The 26237-nt window shown below is 43.3% G+C and overlaps 1 protein-coding gene across 1 annotated transcript in view; it reads left to right on the top strand.

The window, feature by feature from the left end:
* SLC25A33 (solute carrier family 25 member 33) overlaps window positions 1–25850 on the top strand; it is a 31803-nt gene extending 5953 nt beyond the window's left edge. Inside the window, exons 2-7 of the mRNA XM_018060386.1 lie at window positions 9786–9965; window positions 15862–15939; window positions 17924–18024; window positions 20504–20570; window positions 23862–24142; window positions 25348–25850. Of these exons, the coding sequence (XP_017915875.1) occupies window positions 9786–9965; window positions 15862–15939; window positions 17924–18024; window positions 20504–20570; window positions 23862–24142; window positions 25348–25550 (910 nt within the window). The 3' untranslated portion in view covers window positions 25551–25850. The remainder of the gene's footprint in view (window positions 1–9785; window positions 9966–15861; window positions 15940–17923; window positions 18025–20503; window positions 20571–23861; window positions 24143–25347) is intronic.

The raw sequence follows: 26237 nt of genomic DNA, 5'->3' as shown, positions 1-26237 counted from the left end.
TTGTAGTTACGTGTAAGCTGTGAGTCTAGAAACCAGTTTACTGTCAGTTGGGTAGCAATGATAATAAAGAGTGTTTTGGTCTTGGCTTTAGTGTCTAAATTGAGTGAGTCTGTGTATAGAAAACAGCTTCTTGTTGAGAACGTCTAGGTTTTAAAATTCTCTTTGTTACTTGCAACTCAGAGTTAAAAGGTAAAAATGTATTAAAAGGTAAAAATTCATCTTTGATCACATAAGGACTATAGAAGAAATTCTAGTGTATATATTGTAGTAGTAATGGTCCAGCTTAGCTTTGTTCTGCTATAAAGTAGAGGGGAGGAGCCTAATCCACAGCCTTTAGAAGAATAACAAGCAAGGCCTACATGGGTAAAGATAAACAGTTAAATACATCTTTATGTAATAAACAGGAGACTTCAGTTCTGAGCAGGAAGAATGAAAGGTAGAGAATGAGGGTAAGGGGAAGGACAAGTAGTAAAAGAAGAAAAAGGTACAGAAAAATACAGGTCATAAGTTTTGTTTTGTTTTAGAAAATCAGGCAGATAGATTTCAGAGAGCCTCTTGTTGCTACTCTGAGACATGTATGATTTAACTGCTATTCATGGCCTTTCTGTTGCCCTGTTCAAGCCCTTGGGATGGTTTCACTGAATAGAATATCCCAGAGGTATTGGGTATTGGGTATGGAATAGTCCAGTGGCCTCTGGCTTTGGCATCCGTGACTAGAGCAGGATTTTAGGAATGAAATTAAATTAATATCCAGGGAATTTCCTCATAGCCATTAGAAACATAGTCCACTGGAAACACAAGTCCTCAGTGTGTTTTAGAAGATTACTGATAATAGTTAATCCCTTTAAGTACTTTCTTGAGAAGCTTGGGTATAATTTTTTTTTTAATTGACTAGGCTCATTTGGGAGACTTTCAGTTATAAGTAGTAAATCAAATTCACTTACAACTGCCTTGATTATTGGCATGTATACCCAAATTTTAGAGCACAGGCTTCAGAGAGGGCTTACCTAAACAGCTCAACAGTGTCACTGTGGGACCCCTCAATGACTGCTCTGCTTTCCAGAAATATCTGCTTGATTCCAAGGTTGGTCCCTGCATGAACACAGAATGGCTTCCAGCACCTCTCAGCTTGTTCTCCTCCACTGAACAAGCCTTGAGCTTAACTCTGACTGGACCAACTTGGATGTGCATCCAGCTCTAAAGCGGTATTGCTCCCCAGGGAATTATGCCACTTATCTTGGGCTGAATCATGTGCCATCTCTGAACAGATGACATGGCTTTATGTTGATTAAGTGAGTTAGGACTAAACTGCTGCTGCTAAGTCACTTCAGTCGTGTCCAACTCTGTGCGACCCCATAGACGGCAGCCCAGCAGGCTCCATCCGTAGGATTCTCCAGGCAAGAACACTGGAGTGGGTTGCCATTTCCTTCTCCAATGCATGAAAGTGAAAAGTGAAAGTGAAGTCGCTCAGTCATGTCCGACTCTTAGCGACCCCATGAACTGCAGCCTACCAGGCTCCTCCATCCATGGGATTTTCCAGGCAAGAGTACTGGAGTGGGGTGCCATTGCCTTCTCTGTAGGACTAAACTAGAAATGGGTTTAATCCCATTCAGACTATTTGTTGTTTAGTGGCTAAGTCGTGTCTGACTCTTTGTGATTCCATGAGCTGTCCATGGCATTTTCCAGGCAAGAACACTGGAGTGAGTTGCCATTTCCTTCCCCAGGGGATCTTCCTGACCCAGAGATCAAACCCCTGTCTCCTGCTGTGTCTCCTGCATCGCAGGTTGGTTCTTTACAGCTGAGCCACCAGGGAAGCCTGTCCAAACTGTATGATTTAAGAAATTTGGGACAGAGAAAGCAGGAATGGATGCTGGGAACAGTACTCCGCAGTGGTTATACCACCTTCAAATACACACACTGTCCATTTTACCGATCTGGAGCCAGGTTTCTCAAGCTCGGGCAAACAACTGTTTAGAGGTCAGGCTTGTCCTGTGCATTGTAGAATGTTAGCAGCATCCCTGTCCTAGGTGCTAGTAACCCCTCCCCCAATTTTGGCAACCAAAAGTGTCTCCAGGCATTGCAGGATGCCACTGGAGCCAGGGCAGCAGCATCCTGGCTGAGACCACTGGTCTAGAAGAGTGGTCTTCAGACTGATCACACAAGCCTGTGATTAAAATGTTTGTGCATATCCCCATGTATATTTATATTAACCTATTAGTTCTATACCTGTTATAAAACATACACAGGAAATAGAAGTTAAATGGTGGTGATTCTAAATGAAATTTTATTTTTGACTGTAATACTTTCTTTCTATAGGCCGTGGATCTTTGTACGTGCCTTTTAGAGCATTCTCCCACTGTGGAGGTTAGTGGCCTAAAATACAGGTGTCCGATCAGAATTAGTCAGTTGCCCAACTGTGTAGGGCCAGCACTGTGTCACCATGAAACTCCAGATCCAGTGTGACTTTCCCTGCTGTCTGAGCATCAGCTACCCGGGCCCTCAGCTGAACCTACTCTGAGACTTAGAAGGAGGACAGCCATTGGCCACTGCATCCGAGGCTGCATAGGCAGGGCAGAAAGGCTATAGATTATAGTTGCCAGCGTTGTGGCCTGTGGAGTGTTGAGAGAGGCTGTGCCCATCACTGTTCCCATCCCTGTCACCAGCCCCTTGTGAGGCTGAGATGTGGATACCTTGTTCTGTGTCCAGAGGCGTCCTGCAGGGGGAAGGCTGCTGCCTTATCAGCCACCGCCAGCAGGATGAGAAGGGACCGGTGTGGTATGCTCGGAGAGGGCTTGGGATGACTTCCTACTGAGTGTCCGTCTTGTTGCCTCGTGGTGGGCGTGGAAGGACACTAGTGGGCCCCGTTGGCTTAATATCAAGGAATGAGGACCAGAGGAAGGGGAGACACACCTAGTGCTGCCAGCAAGGTTCTCAGGCCAAAAGGAGATGAGGGGGTGGACTGCTGGGGGTCTGAATACAGGGCTTCTCAGTGACGGGGCTCTTGGGGGAATTGAGCAGTGCCCTGAGGAGGCCTGCACACCATTTACACTGACTCATGACATTTGATGAGGCCACCAATACATATACACGTAACATGTAGCCAGGTGGACCCACAGCTAGACCTAGACCTGTGCCCAGAGAGCCCTAAAAGGATGGGAATGGGGAAAAGGTGAAAGAGCAGACCAAGTCCCCTCAGTCTAGCTGGCAGTGGCAGAGGCAAATTGTGAATCAGATTTGAGATTGAAGTTCTAGGGGACTAAATTTGAAAAGCTGAAAGGACAGGAGAGGCGGGATTCGGTGGAGAACAGCTGAAAAGAAGTACTGGCAAGGACTGGGGAGGACTGGCGGACAGAGCTGATGTCTCCACCCTTTCTGACTGCAGATTCTTGAAAAGCTCGGTTAATATTAATACCTTCAGCAGAGTTGGTGTCGATGGGGCTTCATCCCGGGTAATTGATCATGGTGAGGAGCTGGGCTAACTTGGAAGGTCTTTGCACTGAAGCATTGAGAATTGACAGGGCCTTTTTTTCTACAAAGAATATAATTTGTTGTATTCTTAAGTGCTTTGGACCCAAACTCATTAAATATCTAGAGAATTTGGAAAGCTGATCTCAGAGAAGTCAGTATTTTGATTCCTTTTGTCTACTGTCTTCCTCAGACTGGTGAATGTCCTGCGTGTTTGGTTCATAAAGAAAGAAAAAGCAGTTGAACCAAAAGATTAACTTTTTTTTTTTTTTTTGTGGCGCGCAATAGTTGCAGAACTTGAGTTTTTAGTTGCCCTGAGGCATGTGGGAATCTTAGTTCCCTGACCATGCCCCCTGCACTGCAAGGCAGATTCTTAACCACTGGACCACCAGGGAAGTCCCAGAAAGATTAGCTTTTAAAATTCTGCTATGGAGTGTCTTAAATTTCGGGAAGAATCTTCTTTTGGACAATTTAGTGTAATGTTAGAACCTTTGTCTTCTAATTAAATATCCTTTGGGTAGTTTTCATTTAAGTGTTTCCTGGTAGATGAGAAGGGACTTGGCTGCTGAGCAGGTACTTCTTGCTGCACTCACTTTACAGTTTCCAGTGCTTTCCCAGCACCATGTATGTTTCCTGGGATGCCGTGGGGCGGGCGGTACCACCCCTCTTGTAGAAGAGGCACGTGGAGACCCTCTGTTTGCCCCTGGAGGAGCCTGGGCTCTTTTTACCACCCAGCCCTCTGCCCTGGGCACGTGGGTGTGTAACATACAGAACGGTGGCTGTAGAGCGAGTGTGGCCTGCCACCCCCACCCAGGAGGTGACCAGCTCGCTGTCAGCGGGTGTTTGCTTAGCACTTCTGCAGGCCGTCCTCTGACCAGTGGCATCCCTGTAGACGACAGTTGGCTGAGGTAAGAAACACGGCTGACCTGGGGACAAGGCAGAGGTGGTTGACCAGTGTCTTATTGGAACTTGTTGACTTACTGATGCAAGAATTTACCGCAAGCTCTGTTTTTTTGTTTTTTTTTTTTTTCTTCAGTGACATGGAGTCATTACCTAGTTTTTATTGTAATAGATTAAGAGCAATTTATTTTATGTGAATCAATACAGGTTTGGAAGGGTTTTTTGTTTTTGTTTTGTTTTTCCCTTTTTAAAATGCTATTATATCCCATTTTCTTTAGATATGTTTTTGTGCTCGGAGCATGTTATATCAACCAACATTGAGTTGGGCTCAGGATTTTTTCTTCATACTGAAAGACATTAAAGTTATAAGTCGTAGTTGTCTTAATTGACAATTTACCATCTTAACTGGAAATTGCAAATAGTGTGAACTAGCTTTTAACAAACTATATATAAATACCTGTCCTTCTGTAATACTCCCAGAAAGGATACCTTGGTATAGAGGGAAGCACAGGCTCCGCAGACAAAGGGTCTGGATTTGGTTTTCAGTTGAGACACTTAGGCACTTGTGGCTTTGAGAAAGTATATAAACCTCATCGAGGCCCAGGTTCCCTGTGAGGTCAGGACGGTACCACCCTGCAAAATCGGGAGCTTACATGATAGTTGTCCCAGGCACAGGTCAAGTCCTTCCTGCCATCCTCCCTTCCTGTTCTGGTTGAGATATCCTCTAGGTTGCTTTGTGTTCAGTGGGTTTTGGCCACAGTTCAGCAAACACTGGGTAAAGAGACAGCTCTGTTGTTTTTTTTGTTACATTTGTTTTTTTGCCACAGTTTGTGAGAGCTTAGTTCCCAAACCAGGGATTGAATCCAGGGACTTGGCAGTGAAAGCTCAGTTTAGGGTGGTATTGCCATCATGATTTAAAGGCAAGTTTACCTGCATCAGGCACTCTATCCATCAGATCTAGGCCCTTAAATCTATTTTTCACTTCCACTGTATAATCATAAGGGATTTGATTTAAGTCATACCTGAATGGTCTAGTGGTTTTCCCTACTTTCTTCAATTTAAGTCTGAATTTGGCAATAAGGAGTTCATGATCTGAGCCACAGTCAGCTCCTGGTCTTGTTTTTGTTGACTGTATAGAGCTTCTCCATCTTTGGCTGCATAGAATATAATCAGTCTGATTTTGGTGTTGACCATCTGGTGAGGTCCATGTGTAGAGTCTTCTCTTGTGTTGTTGGAAAAGGGTTTTTGCTATGAGCAGTGCATTTTCTTGGCAAAACTCTATTAGTCTTTGCCCTGCTTCATTCCACATTCCAAGGCCAAATTTGCCAGTTACTCCAGGTGTTTCTTGACTTCCTACTTTTGCATTCCAGTCCCCTATAATGAAAAGGACATCTTTTTTGGGTGCTAGTTCTAAAAGGTCTTGTAGGTCTTCATAAAACCGTTCAACTTCAGCTTCTTCAGCGTTACTGGTTGGGGCATAGACTTGGATAACTGTGATATTGAGTGGTTTGCCTTGGAGACGAACAGAGATCATTTTGTTGTTTTTGAGGTTGCATCCAAGTACTGCATTTCGGACTCTTTTGTTGACCATGATGGCTACTCCATTTCTTCTGACACATCTATTTCTGCTTTATTGACTATGCCAAAACCTTTGACTGTGTGGATCACAATAAACTGTGGGAAGTTCTGAAAGAGATGGGAGTACCAGACCACCTGACCTGCCTCTTGAGAAATCTGTATGCAGGTCAGGAAGCAACAGTTAGAAGTGGACATGAAACAACAGACTGGTTCCAAATAGGAAAAGGAGTACGTCAAGGCTGTATATTGTCACCCTGCTTATTTAACGTCTATGCAGAGTACATCATGAGAAACGCTGGACTGGAAGAAGCACAAGCTGGAATCAAGATTGCCGGGAGAAATATCAATAACCTCAGATATGCAGATGACACCACCCTTATGGCAGAAAGTAAAGAGGAACTAAAAAGCCTCTTGATGAAAGTGAAAGAGGAGAGTGAAAATGTTGGCTTAAAGCTCAACATTCAGAAAATGAAGATCATGGCATCTGGTCCCATCACTTCATGGGAAATAGATGTGGAAACAGTGTCAGACTTTATTTTGGGGGGCTCCAAAATCACTGTAGATGGTGATTGCAGCCATGAAATTAAAAGATGCTTACTCCTTGGAAGAAAAGTTATGACCAACCTAGATAGCATATTCAAAAGCAGAGACATTACTTTGCTGACTAAAGTCCGTCCAGTCAAGGCTATGGTTTTTCCTGTGGTCATGTATGGATGTCAGAGTTGGACTGTGAAGAAGGCTAAGCGCCGAAGAATTGATGCTTTTGAACTGTAGTGTTGAAGAAGACTCTTGAGAGTCCCTTGGACTGCAAGGAGATCCAGCCAGTCCATTCTGAAGGAGATCAACCCTGGGATTTCTTTGGAAGGAATGGTACTGAAGCGGAAACTCCAGTACATGGCCACCTCATGTGAAGAGTTGACTCATTGGAAAAGACTCTGCTGCTGGGAGGGATTGGGGGCAGGAGGAGAAGGGGACGACCGAGGATGAGATGGCTGGATGGCATCACAGACTCGATGGACGCGAGTCTGAGTGAACTCCGGGAGATGGTGATGAACAGGGAGGCCTGGCATGCTGCGATTCATGGGGTCGCAAAGAGTTGGACACGACTGAGCGACTGAACTGAACTGAACTTACCTACATAGTTCCAAATGGCTATTTTCCTCTCCTCCCTGCTTCCCTAGTCTGTATGTCATTGTTTTTTTTCTGACATTCAGGTTCTTTGTGGTAAATTGAAGCTAAACAATCCTACCTTACTAGGATTGTTGGAGGGTTGAATTCTTGTCATAAAATAATCACTCATCAGTGGCAGCAGTGCAGTTTAAGTTGATAGCATCTATCTAGCTTGTAGTTATCAGGATTTTACTTGCTATATGTAACTATAGGCTCCTGGTTTTAAAATGCTTCCTGGGAACTTGACTTCACCCCTTACCTCAGGGCCTGTCCTGGGGGCTGAGGGGCTGGGTTCGCTTCCAGATTTTTAACACCTGCATTGATTCAGAAAGCTCACTTTCAGGTTCTGTGTTTGCCAAGGCCTGTCCCTCCTCTTTCTTGTTGTTTTTCCCAATCATAGATGCTTCTGCTGTTTCATTTTTATTGAACCGCCTGTTTGGCCAGTACTGTGCTCTAACCAAGTGCAAGAACATACAGTACACAGCTCCTGCCTTCCGGCCTGTGATAGAAGGTAGACAGTAAGTGCTACTTTCAAACATTTAGCTCCCTTATAGGGCAGTTTAGTAATTCCTCTCCTGACAAACACATATTGTTTGTGAACCTGTGAATCTTAATGCCAGGGATACAAAGATGAATACGATGCAGGTTCTGATCGTCAGTGTTCTGATCTTCTCCAAAGAGAAGAACCTTTGTGACTGGTGGTCTAGAAGTGGCTTCAGGTGGTACTGGGACATTGTTATCTGGAACCAGCCCACCAGACATGTAGTTTCATGGATATTATTCTTTAAGAAAAGACAGAAATAGCTATTTCATGATTGTTGTACAGTTGCTAAGTCGTGTCTGACTCTGCGAATCCATGGACTAGAGCACGCCAGGCCTCCTTGTCCTTCACTGTCTCCCGGACTTTGCTGAAACTCATGTCCGTGGAGTCAGTGATGCCATCCAACCATCTCATCCTCTGTCACCCCCTGCTCCTCCTGCCCTCAATCTTCCCCAGCATCAGCGTCTTTTCCAGTGAGTCAGCTCTTCACATCAGGTAGCCAAAGTATTGGAACTTTAGCATCAGTCCTTCCAATGAATATTTAGGGTTGATTTCCTTTAGGGTTGACTAGTTGGATCTCCTTGACTATTCAAGGGACTCTCAAGAGTCTTCTCCAACACCACAGTTCAAAAGCATCAATTCTGCTCTCAGCCTTCTTTATGGTCCAACCCTCACATCCACACGCAACTGGAAAAACCATAGCTTTGACTAGATGGACCTTTGTTGGTAAAGTAAGGTCTCTGCTTTTTAATATGCTGTCTAGGTTCATCATAGCTCTCTTCCAAGGAGCAAGTGTCTTAATTTCATGGCTGCAGTCACCCTGCAGTGATTTTGGAGCCCAAGAAAATAAAGTCTGCCGCTGTTTCCACTTTTCCCCCTTCTGTTTGCCATGAAGTGATGGGACCAGATGCCATGCTCTTAGTTTTCAGAATTTTGAGTTTTAAGCCAGCTTTTTTACTCTCCTCTTTCACTTTCATCAAGAGGCCCTTAGTTCCTTTTCACTTTCTGCCATTAGAGCAGTATCATCTGCATATCTGAGGCTGTTGTTATTTCTCTCATCAGTCTTGATTCCAACCTGTGATTCACCCAGCCTGGCATTTCACATGATGTACTTTGCATATGGGTTAAATAAGCAGGGTGACAATACGCAGCCTTGACGTACTGTATATTAGGATAAATAGGTGAAAATATTTAAATTTTAAGTACAGGTAATATTTTTATATGAACCAATTGTGAAGGATCATTAAGGGAACTCTGACCCACAGAGCCAGTGCATCTAATGAAATTCTGGAGGATGAATTGATTAGTTCTGAGTGAAACACACAGACTTCATTATTAAAAGGTAAGCTTTAGTTTGATTTTCAGTGGAGTCCAAATTAGTCAGATTTTAATAAAAATCTGGCTTGTAGTAAACACTGATTTTCAAAATAGTAGCACTACCTGAATAATTTTTATTTCACTGTGAAAAGATACATTTTCTAGAATATTGATTGCAGCATGAGAGTGAAATTGGAAACGACCTGAACATCTAATATTACACACTGATAGATAGGAATAGGATGCAACCATTGCAAATGATGGTGATGTAGGTGTATATATATTGACGTGGAAAGACATTCATAATATCTAGATAAGAAGAAAAAGATGTGAGGTTAAAAAGCCAGTAATGAAAAGCCCTGAAGGATGTACTAACATGTTATCTGTGGTTATCTTTTTAGCTACTGGGATTTCAACCAGTTTTTTTTTTTTTTAATTTATTTTTAATTGAAGGATAATTACTGTATTGTGTTGGTTTCTGCCATACATCAACATGAATCAGCCATACGTATACATATGTCTCCCCTTTTGAGCCTTTCCATCCCACCCCTCTCGGTTGTCACAGAGCCCTGGTTTGCATTCCCTGAGTCATACAGCAAATTCCCACTGGCTATCTGTTTTACATATGTTAGCGTATTAATGTTTCCATGCTGCTCTTTCCGTTTGTCCCACCCTAATGGTATGCTCTAATTGTGAAATGAACATAGGTACCTTTTTTTTTCTTTTTTTAATAGAGAAAAATTCCATTTCCCATTTCATGTATTCACAGCTCAGTCTAGCTTTTCTGAGCCTGTTGTGGTTTCCTTTCTTACAGGTGTGGGGGCACAGTTGGTGCTATTTTCACTTGTCCACTAGAAGTCATTAAGACAAGGTTGCAGTCTTCAAGATTAGCTCTTCGGACAGTCTATTATCCTCAGGTTCATCTGGGGACCATCAGTGGAGCTGGGGTGGTGAGACAAACGTCAGTGACGCCTGGACTCTTACAGGTTCTGAAGTAAGTGCAGTCCCGGTTCTGGCCTCATGCCACCTGCCCTCCTCGCCCCGCACCCCGCAATGTCAACACAGAGTGTTTATCCGGCCCATTGGATGGGATATTCTGTTTGTAGAGGCTGTGACCAAATTTAAGAACTAGGTATCTATACCAATGTCTTTAGCTCTGACTTTGCTCTCTTGGCCTCAGGGCTCCCGGCACGCAAGTGATCACCATCCAGAGCCAGTTAAAGTAAACCTAACAGAGCAAACTCAAAACAATCCATGTTTAAATTGTTACATCAGAGTGTTGCTCTTGCCCCAAGTCTTTTGAGTGCTAGTGAGAAGCTCTGAGGCTTGTAGAATGAATTTTAAAATTGCACAAGAGAAGTGTTGTGAATATTTTAAGAGGAAGTAATATGGAAACAAAATGTTGTAATTTTTTACTTTTTATTTGAAAATAATTTTACATTTATAGGAAAACTACAATATATGTTTAAGAAGCTGATCTTTATAATTTTTGTTTCATACCTAGCCTACCCACCTAGTTTATCTGTTTTTACTGTATTAAAATATTTCATTTGCTTACCAAGTTGTCGAATATTCTTAAGTTGAATTTGGCTTAAGGCAAAATAAGAAATTCAGAAGAGCACTTGGCAATGTCTGCATTTTAGCTTGGGGACCCTGTGCTTTTAAAGGAGAACTTTAAAATGATGACTGACTTTGACTCCACGAGTCACTCAGAGCTCTAAAGCTGATCTTTGGGAGAACGCGGGTTCAAGAGACACAGCCGTGTACCAGTGTGGATGTTTAGTGGGGAAGCGTTAGAAAAAGATGCAATAAAATGGAGATTCTCTGTCTTCTTAACGACAACACTTTGAATTTGGAGCAGAGTTCAGTTACAGTTTAGATAAGGTAGAATGGATTTGAAAGTGCTTAATTTATTTTTAGGTACATTTTGTTTGTAAAGCCAACTTCTGGGTAATTCAGGCACCCACACCAAACACATGTACCAGGGTACATCCAAGCTCAGGCCAAATTGGGCAACAGCACCAGCTGCTGAGGGCAAGGTCCCAACTAGAGAAAGAGGTCGCTGATAGCCAAGACTCGAGGCAAATCTTTTTTTTTCAATTGAATGCTGAGAAGGATTGTGGAGTCACAAAATGCAGAAGGTCAGGGGCAGGCCAAGAAAGGTGGGGCACTGAGAAGGGAGGCGCGCTTTGCTGTCAGTAAGGAGAGAGACTGGCTCTGAAGACACCCGTCCCCGTTCGTCTAGTCACTAGCAGTGTCTCCAGTGACGCCTTGCTCCTGAGGAACTTGAAGGGCTTTGGACATAGTCAAACTGAGGTTATTTGCCAGCTTTGCTAACATCCAAGGTGAACTTCCTCTTACATACTTGCCAATCTTGCATGGCTGGTAGATGTATTTATTTACCGTAACTGGGGACCTCTTACCCAGAAGTCGAGGGTGTCCTGGGGCCAAGCCCCTAAGACAAATGGGAATGTTTCTCTAGTTCAAGTGTGTTAGGACACATCTTCTACTAAAATGTAAACCAAAAAAAAAAAAACCAACAACCTCTCCATCTTTTCAAACACATGAACAGCGCCCACACCACATGCAAGACAACCACCTTCCTAACTGGCCTGGCGGAAGACCTTGCGCCCTGCTCCATCCCCAGGCTGTTCTCAGCAAAGCAGAGGAGATCCTTTTGCCCTCGCTCCAAGTAAAAGCTGAGGCTGCCTATGGGGCCTCCTGGACCCCTCCTATTACCTCCTTGACTTCGCCCCCTTGAATTTCTCCCTCCTAAACCGTTTTGGCTATACTGGCCTCCTTACTGGCCCTTTAAAAGACCAGAACGTTGGAACATTCCACAACAGGGCCTCTCTGCTGGACATTATCTGCGTGGCTGCCTCTCAGCTGTCCCCTTTGCAGGAAGGCCTTGCAGTGACCATGCTATTGAAAACCAGGCCCTTCCTTCACATTCTATCCATCCTCCTCTGTTTTTATCCACAGCATTTACCTCTGTCCATCGTGCACTGTAATGTACTGATTTATATTGTTTATTTTCTCTCCCTGCGGGGGCTTCCCCCCAGAACAGAAGTTCCCCAGAGGTAGGGACTTCGATTTGTTCTGACAACTGAGGTGTCCCCAATCTATGAGAATGACGCCTGCCTCACGGCAAGAATGCAGGACAAGGAGAACATGACGCATCAGTAAGATGTTGAATATAAAGAGCTTGACACCCACTCCTCCCCCTGCCGTGCAAATAGCCAGTATTAGCTGCTGTCATAATACCTACTTCCTGTACTTTTTAAACATAAGATTTATAGCTGAGTTTCCTGGTAATGAAGGCAAAAGGAGGGCTGTCACCCTACATAGCTCTCATCTGGAGAAAGCACACATGCTCCTCGGGGTAGGCGTATCTTTCTTGTCACTAAGTTCTGAAAGCAGAATGTTACCCAGTACTTGCATCAGACAGTGTACCAGTGTAAGCAGCATTGTCGTTTAGGATAGTTTAATAGAAGATGACTGCTTTTTGGTTCCCCACCACCTTTCTCACCCGCCTGGATTACTGGACTGTGCTTTCTGATTCTTCTTGTAATCACCCCTGGCTAGAGCAGTGGTGAGGGGCTACTGAGCAGGCCCTTTTTCTAGGAAGTGGTGAACTGAGAGCAGGGATCCAGGCCTTTTCTCTGTCCCACAAAGCCCACCAAGGTCATCTGCTCACAATTAGAAGCCATTGGGTTTATCAGGCGGTTTCCCTGGTGGCTTAGACAATGAAGAATCCACCTGCAGTGTAGAAGACCCAGGTTCGATCCCTGGGTTGGGAGGATCCCCTGGAGAAGGGAATGGCAACCCACTCCAGTATTCTTTGCTGGAGAATTTCATGGACAGAGGAGCCTGGTGGCCTATAGTCAGATGGTTATTCATTTAAAACTAAGCTGCTTATTTTTAATCTTATTCTTCCAGGAAGTGCTACATTTAAAGACTTAACAGACAACAGAATTTGTTTACAGGAATTTTATTTTTCAAAATACAAATCAGTGTATGCTTATGTCTCAGGTTAATTTATTAGAGAAAAGGTATTCTCCATTGGAGCACTGATTACCTTTATATTTTGAATATAGTTATTTGAAGACAAGATGTTAACACAATTAGGCTCTCTCTATTAAATTTTCCAAAGGGTCATAATCAGTTTATTCAAGTATCTGCCTTAAAAAGTCTTAGGACATAATCTTTAAAAAAAAAATTCTTCCAATCAAAACTCTTGTTCTTTAAACTATTTCAGGGTTTTCTCAAGTACCTTTTTAACGTGAAAAGTAATATGTTGGTGAGGTAGTTTTTATTTTAAAAGCTGATGGCTTCAGCTCAGAACTTTGTCTTGGAACTTGATCTGTGGTATGCATAGCCTGATCTAAAAGAGGGAAAAGAACAAAACACTCCAGACAAGACCCTAGTTTCCTTCTGCATTTCTTTCCTAAATGAAAGCTTATAGGACTGTGGGAAACTTAGTCTGGGCCCTAAACATGCTTTATTTTGAAGCTGAGGAGTACCATTTATAGTAGGCACTTGATTGTTCCAGAAAAGTTTTGTAAACATCCAGATAGGTTGGAAGTTTGAATTATATAACAGATTTGACTTTTTGCCCACTGTTAATGTGCGTCACTATGGAGACAGCCTTTTTGCAGCTCTTAAAAGGCCTGAGTCACTTGAGGACACCAGTTCCTCACTGCATTATAGATGCATGGCTCCCAGCTTCCTGGAGCCAGAGACGCCCTTAATTGTGTTTAAGTGTCTCCTAGGGCTGGCAGTACAGTGAACAGTTGTGGGGACCACAGACAGAGCCTAAACTTGAAGAAATTCTAAATGTATTGAGCATTTGAAAGCTTTCACATACTATCCTATGAGATGTAGGTCACTTCAAGGTGTGGTTATTTGAGAGAAGTTTTGTTTCCCAGAGAGCATGGTTTGTTTTTGTTTTTGTTTTAAACTGAATCCTGTTTTGAGAAAGAGTTAACAGTAAAGAATTTAAAGTTGAAAACACCAAATTCTGATGTCTCTGTTAAGGACCAAGTGGCTTGGTTCTGGCCAGTATGAAAATGCAGTAAAACATGTAGTTCCTTTAGAGTGTTAGGATGAGTTCAGTATTTTTATAACCTATGACCTATAGCTTTTTCATTTTTAAGTTTTTTATTGTGAAATGATTTCCAACTTAAAGAAAAGTGACAGGAACAGGGCACATACCTTGCTTATACTCTACCTCAGGTCTCTTGTGTTTAGCATTTTGCCACATTTATTTATTTGTTTGTTTTCTATATACATACTTTTTTTTTATCCCCTGAACCATCTGAAAATGTTCGGTTTTCAAATTTAGGAAATTTAATATTGATATAACTAATCCACAGTCTGTATTCCAGTTATATCGTTTATCTTTTGTTAAGCGATTGATTTAGCACAAGAGCAAAACCATGAAAACTGTTAAACTGCCAATATTTCTTTCATCTTTTAGAACTTCTTCAGTGAGTCTCTGGGTTTCTTGGTTTAACTGCTTTAGTAAGATGTAATTCAGAGTGCTTCCCTGGCAGTCCAGTGTTTCCACTGCAGCAGGCACCAGTTTGATCCCTAATCGGTAACTAGGATCCCACATGCCAAATGGTGTGGCCAAATGAAAAAATAGAGTCAATTAAAAATTTTTTCAAAATGTACTTACGATGTAATTCACATACCATACAATTGCCCACTAAATGCACACAGTTCACCTGTTTTAATATGTTCACAGAGTTCTGTACAACCTTGACAACAGTTTGATTTTAGAATGTTTTCCTTCCCACTACAAAAATCCCCTCACTGTTTGCAGTCACTCCCCATCCCCAGACTCACAGCCCTAGACAACCAACCACTATTCTATCGATACACTTGTCTCCTGATTATTTCATCTAAATGAAATCATACAACATATGGCCTTTTGTGTCTGCTTTTACATAACCTGATGTTTTTTGAAGCTTCATCCTTGTATGAGTCATCAGTTCTTCCTTTTTGTTGCTGTTCAGTCGATCAGTCATGTCCAACTCTTTGCAACCCCATGGACTGCAGCATGCCAGGTTTCCCTGCCCTTCACTATCTCCCAGAGTTTACTCAAACTCATGTCCATTGAGTTGATGATGCTACAACCATCTCATCCTCTTGTCAACCCCTTCGGCTCCTACCCTCAACCTTTCCCAGCATCAGGGTCTTTTCCAGTGAGTCAGCTCTTCATATCAGGTGGCCAAAGTATTGGAGCTTCAGCATCAGTCCTTCCAATGAATATTCAGGGTTGATTTCCTTTAGGATTGACTGATTTCATCTCTTTGCTGTCCAAGGGACTCTCAAGAGTCTTCTCCTTTTTATTACCAAATGATACTCCATTGTGTGGCCAGGTTTCATTTGAAACAGTGCTTTGACCTTCCCCAGATGCCATGAAGAAAGAAATGTGCATTATACTTTAGTGAGGTGTCCAGTGTGGTGAGCAGAGAGTTAGTGACCCTCAGTGTGACCAGAGAGTGAGTCTGGGCCTTGCAGACAAGAGTGCACCTTGGGGTCACTTACAAGGCTTGGACTTGATACCAGCTAGTAAGGAAAAGATTCTGTGATACCTGTCAGGTGCTCTTTTTGCCTTACAAGAATGCCCATATGTTGTGCAAACCTTGAACATTACTCCTGTGTGGACAAGAGAGCTTTTGAAGCATGTTTTTTCACTGTAGTAATGAAGGCAGTATTCTTCAGTCTTCTGATTCTGTATTGTAGTATAATCAGATAAGACCTCAGGGGGTTTGTAAACATTCTGTTCTTTATTCAAGGAGCTAATGTGAAGATTTACCCCTTATCATTTTGCATAGCCCTTGCCTAAGGATTTTAAAGATACACCTTTTCTTATTATTCAGGTCAATCTTGGAGAAGGAGGGACCAAAGTCACTTTTTAGAGGCTTGGGTCCAAATTTGGTTGGAGTTGCACCATCAAGGTAAGCATTGAACCTTTCGGCCCGCCCGCAACATACAGTATGTAATATACCAAGTCCTTTCTTAACCAGAGGGGCAGTACTGCTAGATGACTAGTTTCTTTTTCTGTGTAAGAATCCTAAATGGATCTGATGTATAGAAATAGTGTTAACTGTTGGTATGTCTTTCAATGGGTGTGTGTTAGAAAAAGGCTGTTGGTTGTTGTATTCTTAAGTTGAAAATTATTCTGCTCCCATCACCTAGAACTTTCTCTGTTTGCTCCTCCTAAGTGTGGTGTGTGGTCAGCAGCAGTGGCATCACCCACCAAAGAGCTGATTTATATGACAGGATCTCAGACCCACATCAAAATTTGCATTTGGAAACACTCATCTGAAGGAATTTTAAAGGCTTTTAGGTTTTACTTTATGTATTTTTTAAAATCCCCATTTTTGTTACAAGGTTTAATTTCTTTAAAGTTTACTTGAATACATCGAGCTGCACTGTCCCAATACAATAGCCACTGGTTACATGGGGCTACTTGAATTAATTAAGATTAAAAATTAAGTTCCTTGGTCTCACCAGCCACATTTCAGGTACTTAACATTCACATGTGGCTAGTGGCTCCTGCCTACGGGACCATAGGCGTAGAGCATTTCCAGTTCCGCAGGAAGTTCTGTTGGTCAGGACTGATGCAGAAGATACACACGTGGATATGAAAGGGAATGAATGTTTCTGCGTGTGGAGGGGTGGGGGCAGTGTGTCTCTGAAAAGTAGGTAAGAAACTGCTTCTAGAAGTTGCCTTCCGGAAAGGGGAGCTGGGTGTAACTGCTAGGACACTTATATGAATTGACATATACAGTAGACTTTAAGGAGAATCTTTATAACAAAAATGAGAATGTCATTTTATATAAAGTGAAGACTAAAAGCTTCTTGAATTCTTACAGGTCAGTGCTCCAGTTTATACACAGATTTCCTGAGGATATCATAAATATGCAGATTCTTATTAAACCCTTTTGTTCCTTTAGAAGTTCCGTAGCTTGTGTGTGTGTAATCTATTGAAAATACAGGAAGTACTAGCCTGTGAGATTATACGGGGCACACATTATTAAGAGAACACAGACATGCTGCATATATGTAGTTGATGAAGAACTGGAATCATTCTACTTGTGGACAGTGCTTAACTTGGTAACGCCCGTCAGTCTGATATAGAGTCTTGGCTACCACACCCATTTAGAACAGTTGGGACCTAGGAAAAAAAAAAAGACAGTTTCATAACACAACCATGATAAGTAGTCAGCATCCTAGGTTGAAAAATACATTCTGTAATTGATCCATTGGCCAGCTGGAAAAAAAGAATGCCATTTTCCCTGGCATTGCTGGTGAAGAGCAGGGAAAACCACAAGCAGGCTCTGCTCCTCAGCCCTGATCTGAGAGGAGACAGACGAGGGGAAAGCAGACAGGCAGAGGAGACTGGAGAGCCGGGGCGGGGTGGGAGGGGCTGCCACCCCTCCAGCGGTCCCGTTCTGGGGTAGGGAGTGCATCAGTGGAGGGAGCCCTTTATGGAAACGTGTGCCAGCCTGCATGTTTCCTTTGTGGTTCCGAGTTATCAGGAAAAAAGTCCAAATTACATGTGACACACTCCTTGTGGTGTAAGGCAGGACACATGTGATACACGTTGGAAATGTATTATAAATTTTAACAGTTACAATATATGTTGGTGCTTAAGAGGATTGGCATTTATCCAGAATGAAGAATGTGAATGGACTTCATATGTATACTATCAAAACCTCGTCTTCCTCAGTTATTTAGGACACTTCCATCATCATGCTTTCTGGAGGGACAAGAAGGGAGCTTCCCCAAGGCGCCTGCAGCAGGTTTTGGTTTGAGCCCAGATGAGGTTAAGCTTGTGATTACCTGTTAACCTCTTCCCCGTATTCCTGAATTTATCAAGAGGTTGCATGGAGCCAGTGTCCCAAGATGTCCTGACCGTGTTCTCTGCTCTGACAGGGCTGTGTACTTCGCTTGCTACTCCAAAGCCAAAGAGCAGTTCAATGGCGTCTTCGTGCCAAACAGCAACATCGTGCACATATTCTCAGCTGGTTCTGCAGGTGTGTTACACCAGTGAGTGCTGAATGTCTCAGCTCCCTAAAGCATGCGTTGTGCCAGAAAGTCTCTTTCCAGGAGTTAAAAATTAGCTCTCTGTTTCTTTTGCACCTGAACTCATTTTTCTGAAACTGTGTTAGAATTGATAAAATCTGAGTATTTGAGAACAGCTTGTAACTTGCTTCCATTTATTCTCCCTTAAGATTGACATGTTAAGATTGACATGTTCTCATGCGTGCTGTTGGTTAGTGTGATGTGTCTTTTAAAGGAATATTAATGTGTTTTCATGTCTTTCTATCACATTATTTTCTAAACTTTGAGCTGCTTTTTCTGTGACTTCCCAGGTGTCTAGCATACCCTGTGTACAGTTGTCCTTAGCAGTTGGATTCTGTGATGAGGGCTTGGGACTTGTAGTGGGGTTTGTTCAGCAGGGTTGGTGATAGATCAGGTGTCATTTCTGTTCTGTTTTGAGGGAATCATTCCACCTACCATAGAAAATTCACAACAGGATTTTTCTCCCAGGAAATTCTTGGCAGAAATATGTCAGTTGTAGATTGCTGCGAGAAGGCCATGCCATTTTCAGTATAAATTTTATGTCTGTTTAAATAGATGGGTATTTTAGAGAATTAAATTGACGTTTTATGAAAAATTTCCACCCTCTGCTGACCTCTAAATTGTATGTATCCATTTTGTTCCTGTTCCTCCAAATAAAAGTACTAGGAATCCATCTGAATAGTTACAGATAATTTTTGGATCCCAAATGGAAAATGACATTAGCAAAGATGCTTCACAAGAAAGGTGTTTACAGGATATGGAGCTGGCAGGGAGGTCAAAGGGATGGAGTGTGGGGCCTCACTGCCTCAGCCAATAGTGAGTTAGCCATAAACTAAAAGCTGTGTACCGGTTTTGCAACTTTTGACAAATTAACTGAGAGAAACCGTTGGTAAATCAAATGGACCTGAAGGGAAATTTTGTTTTTTAAATAATCCTCAATTTGCTGTTTCAAGGAGCTAATGTTGCTGTAATTGGTTTTGCCCCTCCTTCCTGGTAGCATTCTTTTTTTTTTTCTTTTTTTATAATGCAAGTGTAGTTGATTTACAAAGTTGTGTTAGTTTCAAGTATACAGCAGAGTGATTCAGTTTCTTATGGTCTATTACAAGATACTGAGTATCGTTTCCCATGCTGTACAGTAGGTCCTGTTGATCTGTGGACTATCCGTGTGGGTCTTCCCACAGAGCACTAGTGGTTAAGAACCTGCTTGCCGGTACAGGTAGACGTAAGAGATGCAGGTTTGATTTCTGGGCCGGGAAGATGCCCTGGAGAAGGGTATGGCAACCCACTCCAGTATCCTTGCCCGGAGAATCCCATGGACAGAGGAGCCTGACAGGGTCCATAGGGTTGAAAAGAGTCGGACACAACTGAAGCATGTCTAGGGTCATATTATCTAATCAATTTATCATATTATCTAATTATCTAATCTAAAATATAAATCTATATATCTAATAAATCTATAAATCTAATATAAAACAAATTATTTCTGGACCTGATGCTTTCAGTTGAGTTTTAGAATAGTTTCATATTAACCACCATAGGAATCACATTAACAGAAATACCAACAGCACCAATCATATTATCTAATCAATTTATTTAGACTGTGGAAGGGATGACATATTCCAGAGGACTTGCTGTGTGTCAAGTCAGTGATACACGATACTGCTGCTTTTTTGGTTGATGGAGAAGACAATGGCAACCCACTCCAGTACACTTGCCTGGAAACTCCCATGGGCAGAGGGCTGTAGTCCGCGAAGAGTTGGACACGACTGAAACGACTTAGCAGCAGCAGCAGCAGTAGAGTGATTAACAACATTAAGATGGAGAAGACTTAAAGATGGTTCCTATAGGCAGACCAGTCTTAAAATGTCGATTTCCTAAAATGAGCAATCAGATATCAAAATGTCTAAGTTTGGATTCAGGTAAATGGAGATTTAGTTTCTTCTATTTTAAGTTAAATATAAGATATTCTTTCAGATTAGATCATTTCTTTAAAATAAAGTATTTCTGGACCTGATGCTTTCAGTTAAGTTTTAGAATAGTTTCATATTTACCACCATAGGAATCACATTAACAGGAATACCAACAGCACCAACTAGAGTCTGGAAGGACCAGTAGTCATCCTCAGTTGCTCAGTTGTGTCTTCCTCTTTGTGACCCTTTCGACTCTCCAGGCAGGATCCTCTGTCCATGGACAGGGCTCAAGAAAATTGAGATTTACTTTAGTTCAGCATTACCAATAGATGTTACATTTTAGGGGACTATATTTTCCATCTGTTGTGTGGAAATGGAACTGCTTCTTACCATGTTTATTATTAACCCATTGAAAGCCTGATTTCAAGGTTTATCATATGGAAGACATGGCTTTAATAAGCATTAGATCTGTTCAGTGATAACATTTTTTATTTGTTTTTGTTTTGTTTTTTTTTTCCAGCTTTTGTCACGAATTCCTTAATGAACCCTATATGGATGGTTAAAACCCGGATGCAGCTAGAACGGAAGTAAGTTTTTACTTGTTACTTCCCTAATGTAAGACTTGAATTCTTAGGGGTTTTTTTTTCTTCCACCAGTTCCAGTTATAGAGTGAGACCTGTAGCATCCTTAACCATCCTTGTCTTTGTTCTATCTGCATATAAGCATATGTAGAAACTTCTCTTGTGTTAAGGTTTATACTGCCAAGCCTCAGGGGGGAGACAGAGGCCAGCAGAAATAACACACAAGGGGATGTCAGGAGTTCATTCAGGTGTGGCCCCTGATCCCCAGGGTAGTCCTGGGAGACCCTGCCCCAGGTAGAGTGCTGTGAACTGTGCTCTAAATGGCCTCTCTTGTGGGAAGGTGCCAGAACAGCAGCGCCCAAAGCCTCAGAAGGGGCATTTTAGTCTCCCAAGGCCCTCGAATATCCTGGATTTCTCCCCCAAAACTGTAGCCAGGGATTCTTAACATCTCTTATGCCCTGGGCTCCTTTGGCAGTCTCTAGTGAAGCCTACAGGCACTTTTTGGAATGATTCTTTTTCTGTCTTTTGCACTGGGTCTTCATTGCTGTAAGTGGGCTTTCTCTAGTTGCACTGAGTAGGGGTGCTTGGACGTCTCATTACAGTGGCTCCTCTTGTTGCGGAGCATGGGCTCTAGGCACACAGACTGAATAGTTGTGGCTTGAAGGCTTAGTTGCCCCTTAGTTGCATGTGGAATCTTCGTGGACCAGGGATGGAACCCATGTCCGCTGCATTGGCAGGCAAATTCTTAACTCCTGTACCACCAGGAAAGCCCTAGAATGACATTTTTAAAAGCAATGAAAACCAATTATTGAAACACAATTATCAATGTTTTTAAAAGTTATAATATGTTAGTATACTTCTTTAGTATATTAAATAACAAGATCAAGGAACATCCCAGTAACTACTGTAATTTCAAGTCAGTGATGATGATGATAAACAACGTTTTCTGACAGGATTCTAAGTACCCTTTTGTTACTAGGTTGCCTAGAAATGTGTGTGGGGCTCTGGAAACTTCCAGCTAGTGCAGTCTAACCTTAAGCTACCTGTAGAGAAAGGAGGGGAGAGAACAAGCGAGAGCTCCACCTAGAAATGAAGGTGGGCTCTGCCTTTGCTTGTTTTTCTCTCTAATGACCTGGGTAACCTCTGAAGTGGGTCTTTGACATTCCCTGTCCGTTCTACCTGAAGGAACCTTCTAAAATGTACCAGATCTAATCATTTAGAAGAGATATCTTGCTCAGAAGCCTTCAATGAATGTCAGTTACTGTCAGGGTCAAATCCCAACTCCTCAGCTTAACCTTCAAGGTCCTTGGCAGTTTTCAAAAAATGTCATGTGGTCTCTTGCTTCGGTCTCCTTGAATCTGCCTTCCTCACCAGGAATAGAACCCTCAAGAACCTCCTGTCCTGCGACCTCCTGACCAGTCCTCTCCTAGAACCTCAGGCAGTTACCTCCAAGTGTGCACACAGTGTCCTCACATCACTTCTGTTTAGCAGGGGGTAAACGCGTGGGTCAGCTGAGAGCCTTCTTTATGTGCTATTTGTTACAATCTGCCTGGTATGACCTGTGCTCAGGACATTTTAAAGCTATGTTTGGGGGGGCTCTGTTGACAGAGCCCTCAACGAGGGTTTGTTGCATGTTTTCCTGTGCACCAGTGGCAACAGAAGCAGCAGAGAACAAGACAAGCCCGGCCTTCCCAGAGCTCACAGCCTCACAGAAAATAGAATTACAGGCTGGTGGGAGAAGGGGCCAGCGGTGTTCCAGGACCCTGAGGGGGTGGAGAGGAGTCCCTGATGCAGTCTGCATGGGATGTGCAGGGAAGCAGCCAGGGAGGGGCTCTTGTGGCAGGAATGTCTCCCTATGCCCAGGAGCCCAGTGGGCACTGGCAGTTAAGGTGCCTCAGGCAGAGACTCAGGTGTGCAGCCAGTTTGGAGACAAGGGAAGCTTTGTTCATTCTGAGCAGCAGACAGAAGGGGTGTGTCGTGAATGTGCTGGGGAAGGAAAGAGGTACAGGGAGATAAGGCTGGAGAAGCCGCATCCTTAAAAGCCCTGGGGAGGAACGGGAGCTTGGACTTGGCTGTATTTGGAGGCAGTGTAGAGCTATTAGAGCAGGGATTCCAGGGCCCTATCCCCAGGGGATGTTTGGCAGCGTCTGGATATTTGTTTCTCACAGCTTAGGTGGTATCTAGTGGGTAGAAACCAGGGAGACTGCTAGAACTCTACAACACATAGGACCACCCCCAGCAGAGAACTGTCCAGCCCCAGAAATCTCAGTAGTGCCAAGACTGAGAGACCCCATATGAGAGGATGGTAAACAGGGGAGTGGGGTGCTTGCATTTGCGTTACAAAGGTCATTCCAGGTAGGGAGCCGGAGTGGGGGAACCCAGTACATTGATCTGCTCCCCCACAGGAGTGTCTCCGACGTGCGCCCAGTGTGAACGCTATCCAGTCCTGGGATTCTGTGTGTATCCAGGCAGTTTATGAAAACTTCCTGTTGTGGGGCAGGAGCATCCAAGCTGAAGGCCTTTTAGTTATTGTATAGTTTCTCCCATGTTTATAATTTCACAAATGTGGGAATAATGGAGGGACTTCCCTGGTGGTCCAGTGGCTAAGACTCCAAGATCCTGATGCAGGGGCTCTGGTTTCAATCTGTGGTCTAGAACTGAGATCCCACATGCCACAACCAAAGATCCTGCACGCCGCAACTAAGACCTGGCACAGCCAGATAAGTAAACTCGAAAAAGAAAGAGTCAAAATAACAGCATTTGGAGACTACAGTGGTAACAAAGAGCACTTAAACTCACCACCCTGTGAGATTCTCGGCGGATTTTCCTTCAGTGTTTCCTTAAAGCGTGTTTGTATTATAATTGTACTTTTCATGGAATTTCGTCTTGCTCTCCACTTGAAGCGCTTCCCCATGTCTTACTGCCTTCACAACTCTTTCAGTCTAGTCTTTGTACCATCCAACCAAATGTGTAGACACATGGATGGTTTTGATTCTATTACAGTCATATTTTCCTCTTTAGTAAACACCCTCCATCTAGCTCTTCCCAAAGGTAGATCAAAGACTCTGAGCACTTGTCTGCGAGTTGGGACAGATGCGTGTGCCATCCTGTACGCCTGTGGCCCCACGTAGCTGATGGGCCTGGCCTCACAGTGGACAGGACTCAGCCAATCCCAGACCAAGGAGGACTATGGTGCCTCCCCATGTACTTTCTCTTTATCATCCTTGTGACTCGGGGGCAGCAGGCAGGCTCCTCAGCATGTGTCGTAACAGCCTGTCATTGGTCCCCTTTGTGCAGAGTGCGAGGCTCCAAGCAGATGAACACGCTCCAGTGTGCCCGCTATGTTTACCAGACGGAAGGCATCCGTGGCTTCTACAGGGGATTAACTGCCTCGTATGCTGGGATTTCGGAAACCATCATCTGTTTTGCTATTTATGAAAGTTTAAAGAAGTATCTGAAAGAAGCTCCGTTAGCCTCTTCTACAAATGGGACTGAGAAAAATTCCACAAATTTTTTTGGACTTATGGCAGCTGCTGCTCTTTCTAAGGGATGCGCCTCCTGTGTCGCGTACCCCCACGGTAGGTCCTGCCTGGCCTTCTGGCGCGGTGCAGTGGCCATTGGTGTGTGTCAGTACTTCCAGGTCTCTGGGGTTCAAATGGAGATGCAGGTACCTGCGGGTGATGCAAGGTAGCTGAGTCCCAGTACAGCCGGCTTCATCTCGTGCATGCAGGTCACGCGGGTGGTGGGAGCTCTGCTTTCCTTGGCTCCATCTGATTGTGGCCAGCACTCGGCAGAATGTGAGCCCTGTGTTGTGGAACATCTGATGTTTTCAAAGAAACAAAAAAATCTGGATTTTATTTAAAATTCCTCAATTAAAAAAAAATGATACGGGAGCCAAGCTTTTTAAAAAAAAAAAAATTATCTCAGCTTCCACCTTGAATGGAGTGCTGAGGAAAGCTACTTTGTTGGGTAAGTTTATTTTGTAAGAAATTCATAATAGACCTCATGTTCTGCTGAACTACTTTAAAAAAAAAAAAACCAGCTCAGTTTATTGTGCCATGAAAAACAGGTTTTGTTTTCCAACGCCTGCTGCACGGTCAGCTGTGGCATTGCACACGGCCAACTTGCAACAGGCCATTGAGGCCTCGTCATGTGCCAGGGCACCGCGCAGCCCCACGGGCTCTCAGGGAGGGGCTCTGCCACTTCCCACGTCACATGCCCTGAAGTCTGCTTGACGGGCAGTGCCAGGTGTCATGCCACAGGGGCCAGGGTGAGGCCGGGCCAGGTGGGCAAGACTCTGAGGAAGGAGGAGGTGGTTTTTTAAGCTGGATGGAGAGGAGAGGGATCCTAGTAGGATGTGAAAGTTGAAGAGTACATGGGAAGAAAGCCTTGTTGGAGATACCACTCACTATATTTAATATAAATTAGGCCTCTAGGGAAGTGACAGCATTTACTTAAGAGTAGAAAACGATAAACTGTCTTAAAATTGTCTCATTCAAATGAAACTATTATTTTTCTAATCCTTTAGAAGTCATTTGGCACTCTTACCCCTTAGAAGTATACATAATAAGTCTTGGGACAATTGACCAATTCCTAGAGTTAGAAAATGTTCTAAAAAGAACTCTTCATGGTCTGTGTGGCTGCCCCATCTTAACGGAGCTGAAGTGGCAAAGAGCCACAGTTGCACATTAACGTGTGTAAAGCTGTGTGCTTTGCCTTCTCTCCATGCACCCTTCGGAAGTTCAGTTCACCCATAGCCTGAAATGCGTGTCTCTTCCCGTAGAAGTCATCAGGACGCGGCTCCGGGAGGAGGGCAGCAAGTACAAGTCTTTCGTCCAGACTGCTCGGCTGGTCTTCCGGGAAGAAGGCTACCTGGCCTTTTATAGAGGACTCTTTGCCCAGCTCATCCGGCAGATACCAAACACTGCCATTGTGTTGTCTACCTACGAGTTAATTGTGTATCTGTTAGAAGACCATGCTCAGTAACAGGCCAGAAAACTGTGCTCTAGAAGAATAAAACTGAGAAACCCTAGAGAATTTTTTTTTTCCATTGACATGTAGAATGTTTGAGACCGAAACAGGAAAGCCATAGAATACTTGGCTCACATCACCTGTTGGACATTTCCTTTTGGATTCATGCTTTCTGGAAGGTGTAAATTCATTAACGTTAACAGTTAATTATAACTACTTTTGGTTGGTGTTTGTGTTTGTTTGTTTTTTTAACTTAAGAGAATACAGGATTAAGCAGCCAGTAAATTAAATCATGGTATTTAATTTAAGTATAAATTTGGTTTGTGTCCTCTTTTTTGTCCACCGTATGGTAAACTGTAGCTAAGGACTTCAGTTAAGCATAAGCCTAGAAACGCAGAGATAAACTAAAAGAACAATTGTTTTCTAATATGTTATATCCTGCTCTGATGGAAAGATAAGTGTCACAGCTTGATGGCACCGGGCAGACCTCCCAGCTGGTCTCCCTTCCTCATTTCTAGATCATCTGAGCTCTCCAGCTGCCAAGTTAAAAAAAAATAAATACAGCTTCCTGACACTAAATATTTTAAACTGTAAACCTTTTCCCAGGTAGCTCAGTGGTAAAGAATCCACCTGCCAGTGCAGGAGACACAGAAGACGCAGGTCTGATCCCTGTGTCGGGAAGATCCCCTGGAGGAGGAAATG

Source organism: Capra hircus, chromosome 16 (assembly GCF_001704415.2).
Source record: "Capra hircus breed San Clemente chromosome 16, ASM170441v1, whole genome shotgun sequence".
NCBI classification, from domain to species: domain Eukaryota; kingdom Metazoa; phylum Chordata; class Mammalia; order Artiodactyla; family Bovidae; genus Capra; species Capra hircus.
The sequence above is the reverse complement of the archived record's forward strand: the minus strand, read 5'-3'. Positions and strand labels throughout refer to the sequence as shown.